This window comes from Equus caballus, chromosome 2 (genome assembly GCF_041296265.1).
Source record: "Equus caballus isolate H_3958 breed thoroughbred chromosome 2, TB-T2T, whole genome shotgun sequence".
NCBI lineage: Eukaryota > Metazoa > Chordata > Mammalia > Perissodactyla > Equidae > Equus > Equus caballus.
In genome coordinates, this window is record NC_091685.1 from 15187722 (window position 1) to 15197509 (window position 9788).

At 40.1% G+C, this 9788-nt stretch overlaps 1 protein-coding gene across 1 annotated transcript; it reads right to left on the reverse strand.

Moving 5' to 3' along the window:
• Positions 1-1204: 1204 nt before the first annotated feature.
• OR13P10 (olfactory receptor family 13 subfamily P member 10) lies at positions 1205-7132 on the reverse strand. The gene is made up of 2 exons (XM_014737284.2): positions 6215-7132; positions 1205-1231 (listed from the first exon to the last, which is right to left on the reverse strand). The coding sequence occupies exons 1-2, from the start codon at positions 7130-7132 to the stop codon at positions 1205-1207; spliced, it is 945 nt and encodes a 314-aa protein (XP_014592770.2).
• Positions 7133-9788: the final 2656 nt, after the last annotated feature.

A 9788-nucleotide genomic window follows, 5' to 3' on the forward strand; every position in this document is an offset into this window, starting at 1 on the left:
AAGCAGCAGCACCATTCTACATTCCTACCAGCAGTGTATGAGGGTTCCAATTTCTATACATTCTCACCAGTACTTGTTATTGTAAGTCTTTTTATTTATAGCCATTTTAGTAGGTATAAAGTGGTATCTCACTGTGGTTTTGATTGGAATATTATTTTAGGTGTACACATAGTGCATGACCCAGCAATCACATTCCTGGGAATTTATTCTAGAGAAAAAGAGAAAAACAACTTTTTTTCAAACATCTTTACACAAATATTCATAGCAGATTTATTTGTAATAGCCAAGAACTGACAACAAACTAAATTTGCTGCAACAGGTGAGTGGATAAACAAACTTTGCTACCTCCATACAATAGAATACTACTCAGCAGTATAAAGGAACAAACCATTAATACGTGGCAACAACTTGGATGGATCTCAAAGGCATTAGGCTGTTTTAAATAATTTAGTCTCAAAAAGTTACACAATGCATGATTCCCTTTATGTAAAATTCTCAAAATGACAAAATTAAAGTCATGGAGAACAAATCAGTGGCAATCAGTGCCAGGTTAGAGTTGGAGGATTATAGATAATGTTTCTTTTGAGTGATACAGCAGTTTTGTCTCCTTGTTGGGTTATATGAACCTATACATGTAATAAAATTTCTGAAACTATATACAAAAAAAATGAGTACATGTGATAAATGGTGAAAGCCTAATACAGTCTGTAGTGTTGTACCAGTGTCAAATTACTGGATATGATAATGAACTATAGTTATGGAATATGTTATCATTGGGGGAAACTGCATAAAGGGTACAGGAGAGCTCAATTTACTATTCTTGCAACTTCCTGTGAGTCTTAAATTATTTCACAATAAAATCTCGGGGTTTTTAAATAGCTACTGTGCCCTGGTAGAGACTGAAAAATCTAACTATGGGTCACCACATGACTAGGGCAAACACCCTCACCAGGACTGAGTTGGCCATTGCCACTGCTGTGTACCAAACCCCAGAAGCAGAGATAGATGCTGAGCTGTTGAAGTGGTACCAGTCCCTGGGGAGAACAGTCAGTTATCTGATGACAAGTAAATTATGTTAGACCCTTTGCATCATGGAGGGGCTGCAGTATGTCCTCCCAGGGATAGGCACATATTCAGCTTTGCCTTTCCTTCTGCAGAATTTCTGACAACCCATCATTAATGGTCTTATAGAGTGTCTTATCCATTACCATAATATCCCATGCAGCATCATCTCCAACAGGGAGACACAATTTATCTCAAAAAAAAAAAAAAAGCGTGAAGGTTGCCTCAACTCACAGAATTCAATGGCTTCCCATTGTATCTTGACATCCAGCAACATCTGGGCCTGAAAGGATGGTGGAGTTAGCTATTGAATGTTCAGTTATCATGTCATCTGGGAGTCAACATTTTGCAAGGTTGTAGTGCCATCCTACAGAATGCAGTTTATGACTTATACAAGCATTCACTGTATGGTACCATCTTCTTCTGAAGGAGAAGGCACAGATCCAGCAAACGAGAGGTGCAATGGGAGTGGTCCCTTTCATTAATACATGAAAAGGCCCTCCAGAGAAATTTTTTCACCTCCTATCCCTGCAAATTTGGGCTTGTGCTTAAAGGAGGAATTTGTCCATTAGGGAAGAGATCTATAGGTGTGATAAATTAGAAGCTGAGACTGTCTGCTGGCCACTGTTGCTAAACCAACAGGTAGAGAAGGGGTCACTGTACTGGCTGGAGAAATTGATCCCTACTACCAGGGGAAAATTAGTTTGCAAGGAGGACTGTGTATCTGGTACTCCCTTGACCACCAAAAATTGTCATTGGAAAGTATGATCAACCAATCAAGAAACTTGCAGTGAGTAGCAAATAAGTCCTAGAGATCTAATGCGCAGTATAGTGAATATAGACAACAATATTGTATTATAATAATCAAACTTGCTAAGAGACTAGATCTTAATTATTCCAACTACAAAAAAGAAATGATAATTATTTGATCTGATAGAGGTGCTAACTACCACTAAAATGGCAGTAATATTACAATGTATAAGTGTGTGAAATCAACATGTACATTTTAAATTTACACATTATATATCAAATATATTTCAATTAAAAATACATACAGAAATAAAAATACTTCTCTTAAAAGCGGAGAAAAAGAAAAGGGCTTCAAATACTCAGATCCAACAGGAATACAGGCTTGAGATGCTCCATCAAGTGAAGCACCCCATCCAGATGAGGTGTTAGCCAAAGGTAACAAGAACGTGCAACGGATGTTGGAAGAAGAAAGTCATGATCATCAACTTAGGTGTTAAGTTGAGCTGCAGAAGCACAGACTAAAGCACCTATGCTTTATAATAATTATTTATCCTGATCCATGTTTTTCCCTTGTTACCCTATGTGAAGAACATTGGTGGCAGCTAACAGTTCAGGTTTTAGGTTAAAATAGACCAAACTGGCATTCTCCCAAACTAGTATGGAAGCTGAAGGGAATGTATTTGGTGTTGATGAGAGGAATTTTTATTCTGTACAATGTACAGAAGTGGATGTGTAAGGAAAAAAGAAAAGAACTGTGCTGTGTAGCTACTGTCTGATCCATTCTCATCCTTCTCCGTCCTATTATGCACTCTGGGAAGCTGCCCATACAGACAAGAGCAATGGACTCTCTTGCCCTCTTGCTTCCATTTAAATCTGGCCAATGAGAAGAAATTGTAGAAGACAGAGGGCATAAGGAGAGTAAGGGAGGAGGATAATGCCCCTGGTTGCCTCCCATGCAGGTTTCTGTGTCCCTCTACTGAAGGTGATAACTCCTTTCGGGTAACACTCTCCATACAGCTTGCTCTCTCTCTCTCTTCTCTCTCCTCTCTCTCTCTTCTTCCCTCTCTCCCCCAAGTTGTATGTGTGTGTGCATGTGTGTGTCCCAATAACCATCCCTTTCTCTTACTCCTTCAGACCTAGGAGTGGTAATGGACCCTGCAGTTACTGCCCTTGAGGTACTGCACCATTCCTTGGTACTTTTAGTAAACATAGTCCACACTTTAACAAGTAGTCTCTTAATAAATGTGACTCATAGTACCCAAATTAAGTGTTCTAAATCTGCCAGGATCCTGATAATTACAAGTTAAACTTGAGATCTCCGTTATTCATCCTGGCGGAGACTTTGAATAGTTAATTAGATATAACATCTGTATTTGTGTCTTTATCTATAGATAGGTAGATATATCTCCAGGAGAGATATCTAGGCTGAAGATAAAATTGGATAGTCAAAAGCATATAGATGTGGTGCCAGCTTGGGAGCATAGTGGTTAAGTTCGTTTGCTCTGCTTCAGCAGCCCTGGGTTTGCAGGTTTATATCCTGGGCGCAGACCTAGCGCCTAAGCCATGCTGTGGCAGCATCCCACATAAAATAGAGGAAGATTAGCACAGATGTTCACTCAGGGCCAATCTACCTCACCAAAACCAAAAAAAAAAAAAAAGCATACAGATGGTTTTAAAAGCCATGTAACTGGATAAGATCAACAAGGGAATGAATATACAAGGAGAAGAAAAGAGAGACAAGGACTGAGACTGGACATTGAAAACTTAAGAGAACAAGGAGAAGAGAAACCATAAAAAAGAGACGAAGAAGGACTGGCCACTGAGCATGGAGTGTGGAGTCCTCAAAGCAAGTGAAATGAGTGCTTCGAGTAGGAAAGAGCAATCAAACATGTCAAATACTGCTAATGGTCAAATGCAAGCACTGAGAAGTGACCACTGCAGTTAGCGACATGAAGGTCATTAGTTACCTTCACATGAGGTAGTGGTGAAGGAGGTGTTAGCAGTGTAATAAGGGTGAAACCTGACTGGTGTTTTTCAGAGAAAATTGTAGGACAGGTATTGTAGACAGAAATACATACAACTCTTTCTAGGAAATCTCCTCCAGAGGAGAGCAAAGATATGGGTGATAGCTGACAGGGAAGATGAGGAGGGTTATTTTTTTCTCTGATATAATATAATAAAGTATTGGTACTTCCATCTCTTTTTCCTTCTGCCAATTCAAGATAACTGTGTGCTTCTCTTTTTCATTCTCCTCAACAAAATAATGTGCGAGTTTACTAACTAGGACGCCAAAAGCCAAGTTCAGGTTTTCCTAAAGATAATCACAGACAGTGTCAGACAGGAGAGTCACTGTAGGTGGCAAATAAGGTCACAGAGACAAGAGAATGTGATGTCAGTCTTACCTGAAACCCTAAAGCCAGACCTATGTCAAGGAAGTTTGGGTTTCTCCTCTTGATTTTTCTAAAAGCTGTATTCACTACTGTACTTAATTTAAAAAAATTTAATTAAACAAGGCTGGAGTTTATACTACAGATCGACTGACACATGTGGTATGATATCATCCCTGCATTGTTGGCTAAATCTTGGTTCTCAAACTTAAAAGTGCACAGAGATCACCTGTAAAATCTTTCCACATGCAAATTCTGATTCCATAGGTGTGAGGATGCCAAGATTCTGAATTTCTTAACAACTCCAAGATGATGCTGGTGACGCTAATCCACAGACCCCTCCTTGAGAGCGAGTCTAAATCGCAACGGAGAAGCTTTGCATGAAACAATGAACACTGCATAATAATATTGACACCCTTGGGTAATTCCCTCCCCTTGAGTTTGGGCTGGACCTACAACTTTGCTTCTTGTGAATACCCAAAAAGAGATGGGAAGTCATTTTCAAGATCAAGTTACCAAAGATCCGAGCTTTGGCATTGCTCACAACCCTCACAACCTTTCTCTTGCTCTCTTGCTTGCTTGCTCTGATGAAGCCAACTGCCATGTGGCAAGCCACTCTACGGAGAGGATGGATGCTCTGTATAACAGTCAGGGAGGAAATGAGACCCTCAGTCCAACAGCCTGCCAGGAACTAAATCCTGGCAAACAATCAAGTGTGCTTGGAATCAGACCCTTCCCCAGTCAAGCCCTAGGATATCTGCACCTCCAGCTGATAACTTGATTGCCATCTTCTGAGAGTCCCTAATCCACAGGACCAAGCTAACCTTCACTCAGATTCTTGACTCACAGAAACTGCAAAAAAGTAAATGTTTGTTGTTTTAAGCCACAAAATTTGAGGGTAATTTGTTACACAGCAGTAGATAACTAATAAAGAGGAATTGCAGAGTCACAAGGGAACTTTTGAGGATGATATTATAATGATCTTGATTATGGTGATGGTTTCACAGGTATATACACATTTCAGAACTCATGAAACTGTGTGCTTTAGGGGCTGGCCCTGTGGCTGAGTGGTTGGGTTTGCGCGCTCTGCTGCAGGCGGCCCAATGTTTCATTGGTTCGAGTCCTGGGCGCGGACATGGCACTGCGCGTCAGGCCACGCTGGGGCAGCGTCCCACATGCCACAACTAGAAGGACCCACAACAAAGAATATACAACTATGTACCGGGGGTCTTTGAGGAAAAAAATAAAATCTTAAAAAAAAAACAAAAACAAATTGTGTACTTTAAATTTCTACAGTTCATTGTATGTCAACGTACTTCAATAAAGTTGAAAATGCATTATGAAAGTGTCGGAGTGGGAAGAGATTTTCCCCCACTTACTGGGAGATTTTACTTCCCCCTGCAAATATCACTTCACTAAAACAGAGCTCCTTTTTTTAGTAACATGAAGGCTCATGTGCCCCAAATTCATACTCTCCTAATGGTACTGGAGGAAAATTGACCTATATTATGCCCTGAACTCTATTTTATATGATCACTATTGAATTTTCTTAAATTGTTCTGTTTTCAGAATGTGTCAAATCCTTGATTGAGCTATGGTTGGGTCACTGATCTGAGAGTCTTGAAGTCATCTTGTGCCCGTCAACTTGAACTTATTTCATGGGTCCAGAGCTCAAGCACTCAGTCTCGTGTTCATTTAGTAATAGAAAAGGTGAATAATGATGCCAGTTCTTTGCCGGTCTTGTAAACTGGTGGTACAGAAGTGAATCAAATCTGAGACTTGCCTTCATGGAGTCCACTGTCTGGTGTCTTCAGGCTTGAGGGACACCCACTGCTATAGCCTTCCAGGTGTTCTCATACATAATCTCACTGAATCTAACCCATTCACATATCAAGTGTGCCCAGTGGATCCTGGAAAGAATTTGATGGAGAAGTTATGTAGGCTGTGTCCCAGGCTTAGTTGCTGGTGCCCATGCTCCTGGGACTTCATTCCGGTGCTTTGCCCCAGGCTGTCACTTTGAGGAAAGCCCTCTTCACATCTTTGTTCCTAAGGCTATAGATGATGGGGTTGAGGAAAGCAGAGATGACATTATAGAATAGAGCCAGCTTCTTATCCTCTTCTGGGGAGGCCTCAGAGCCAGGTCTCATGTACATAACCATACATGGAATAGAGAACATAGTGACCACAGTGATGTGGGAGGCACAGGTGGAAAAGGCTTTGAGTCGCCCTTGGGTTGAGCGGATCCTCAAGACGGCAACAAAGATATTGATGTAGACAATGATGATGAGGGAGAGCGGGACCAACAGAAGGATGAAGCCCAAGATGAAGTCCACCTGGTCGTTGAGAGATGTGTCTGCACAGGCCAGCTTCAAAACTGCGGGTACTTCACAGAAGAAGTGGTTTATCTCATTGGGGCCACAATAGGGAAGAATCATAGCAGAGACGGTGTATATCAGGGCACAGCTGATACCCCAGAATCCACAGAAGGCCACCATTAACCTACATAGCAAAGAGTTCATGATGACTTTATACCTCAGGGGATGGCAAATGGCCACATACCTGTCATAAGCCATGATTGCAAAAAGCCAAGACTCGGTGATTCCTAGCATCAGAAAGATGTACATCTGGGCCACACATCCAAAGTAGGAGATGGTCTTCTTCTTGCAAACCAGATGCACCAGCATCTGGGGCACTGTGGTGGTGACATAGCTCATATCCAGAATGGATAGGACACTGAGGAAAAAATACATGGGTGTGTGGAGGTGGGAGTCGATGTGTATCAAGGTGATAATGAGCCCATTGCCCAGAAGGGTGATGAGGTAGAGGAAGAGGAAAACATTGAATAGAATAACGTTTATCTCTGCATTACGAGAGAATCCTAGAAGAATGAACTCAGTAAGAGAGCTGTGATTTCCCCAGAGAAAGTCCTGCATCCTTCTCCTGGTGTGGAGAAAGAACAGAGCCATCATTCATCAGGTGAAATCTCCAAATTCAAATCCTGCTGCTACTCATATATTACGAGTTCCAGATACTAGTAGCAAAGTAAGTGAGTATTAGGACACCCACAAAGTTAGCAACCAAATTTTTTAAAAGAATTTCTATTTGATATGAAACAGCATGTTAATATTGTACTATTTAATCCCAGTTTATCCTGAGATCCCAAACAATAAGTTCCATATTCCAAAATGTAGAACCTGCAAAAGGGGGATCTAAAACTGTGTCTTGCACTTCATGAACGTGCATAGTTCATGCAGCTTGTAAAAGATTCCAAAGCTGTCAAGGAAAGAATTGGATATTTGAAGATACAGCATTTGCTGTGAGTTTCATACCAAATTGGGATGTTTGCCCCTCCTTTGAAGCTTCCCCCAAAATGAGCTTCAGTGGAAGCCGTTGAATAGCTTGATGGCTACTCTGGAACTTCAGAGACACAATTAGATATCTGACTCAAGCCTGTAGTAACAAAAAAAACAACTATTATTTGGAAATAATTTATACTCTATGAGGGTCAAAATCATGCGTTTCCATGCTCTAGAGATGGGTGATACATGAGAGAGAGAGGGAATGAAAAGAAAAGAGAAGGGAATAAAAGGAAAGAAGGGACTGAACGAGGGAAGGATGGAGAGAGGCAGGTAGGGAGGAAGGAAACTACCAGGCTAGGATACTATACTTAATGAATATGTCCTTCAGAAAAGAAACCCGTTTGCTCTCAAATGAAAACCGATAATTCATTACCAAAAGGCTTAGAGTAAAAGAAATAATAAACAACTTCTTTAGGCTGAAGGAAAATGATCCCTGCCAGAAATGTGGAATTGAAAGAAAGAATGAACACCAGAAGTAGTAAATGTGTTGATTATTTAAAGCAACAAAAGGAACACTATCATGAGGGGTTTTAAATATATACATAGATGTGGAATTTGTGATAAAAATATCCTAATGAATAGGAGAAGAAGATGGAGTTAAACTGTTCTAAGATTTTTGCATCATTTCAGAAACGGTAAACTACTATGTTAAGTGAGACTATAATAATTCAAAGATATATATTTTAGTCTCTAGATCAAGTATTAGCACACTTTTTCTATAAGGGGCCAGATAGTAAATATTTTAGGCTTTGCAAGCAATATACAGTCACTGTAGCATATTTTTATTTGTTTTTTTAACCTTTTAAAATGTAAGACTTATCAACCCTTGCTCTAGAATAAAAATCAAAAGAATAACACAAAATAGTAGAGCTCAAAATATAATACAGAATATAAAGGGAATAATTTAAAATTCTCAGGCCAGCCCAGTGGCGCAGTGGTTAAGTTCTCACGTTCCTCTTCAGTGGCCTGACGTTTGCCAGTTCAGATCCAGGGTACACACATTTGCACCACTTGTCAAGCCATGCTGTGGCAGGCGTCCCACACATAAAGTAGATGAAGATGGGCATGGATGTTAGCCCAGGGCCAGTCTTCCTCAACAAAAAGAGGATTGTCAGCAGATGTTAGCTCAGGGCTAATTTTCCTCAAAAAAAAAAAAAAAAAAACTCAATTATAGTAGTTCCCCTGCCTTATCGGCAGTTTTGCTTTCTGCAGTTTCAGGTACCTGCAGTCAACCACAGTCCGAAAATAATGCTGCATCACAATGCCTACTCATTCACCTCACTTCATCTAATCACGTAGGCATTTTACCATCTCACCTCATCGTAAGAAGAAGAGAGAGTACAGACAAGATATTTTGACAGAAAGCGACCACACTCACATAACTTGTATTACAGTATATTGTTATAATTATTCTATTTTATTATTAGTTATTGCTATTAATCTCTTAATGTGCCTAATTTATAAATCAAATTTTTTCATAGGTATGTATGTATAGGAAAAAACATCATATATACAGGGTTTGGTACTATACACTGCGGGTCTTGAAATGTATCTCCCTTGGATAAGGGGAGGACTACTGTAATTCAAAAGAAGGCAAAAAAGTAATATAGAAACAAAGAACACTTGGGACAAATAGAAAACAAGTAGTAAGATGATAGACTTAAACCTAATTACAATAACTACATTAAATGTAAATGTACTAATACAGCCAATTGAAAGACAAAGATTGTCAGACTGTATTTTAAAAAGCTAATAACAATGAAAGAATTCCATAAGTAAAGGGATCATCTGTAAATACCAGAGAATAACAGGAAGCACAATTTCTAGATTATCAGGACAGTACCTGTCAACTCAGGACTTTCTTGCTCCTACCTACTCTCCCTCTTCCTACTAGCCTGGCAGTGACTGAAACCACAAGGAATTGGGATGAGGACCTGACAAACTAAATGATGAAGAAACACACCATACTTCCCCCTTTTTATTGCAGGCAGCTATCTACAGCAAGCCTAACTCAATCTGAAGTGTTATAGAAAGTATCCTGCAGGAAGTAAGAGTCAAGCTAGTCTTTGGAGAGTGGGTAGATGCTAACTAGAGGGGAAGTTCAGCAAAGGATATGCCATGCAGATGGAGCATCATGTGTGAATCACAAATCATGAGCTAAGCCAGAGAGTGATGGGAGATGGGGCTGGAGAGGTAGGCAAGGACATGGAGGACCTACCTTGCCCTGCCA

Coding starts and splice junctions, on each gene's coding strand:
- OR13P10 (XM_014737284.2), bottom strand. CDS start 7,132: ATGCAGGACTTTCTCTGGGGAAATCACAGCTCTCTTACTGAGTTCATT. Junction 1,232..6,214: donor TGAAGAGGGCTTTCCTCAAA/GTGACAGCCTGG, acceptor TCCCTGTTGGAG/ATGATGCTGCATGGGATATT.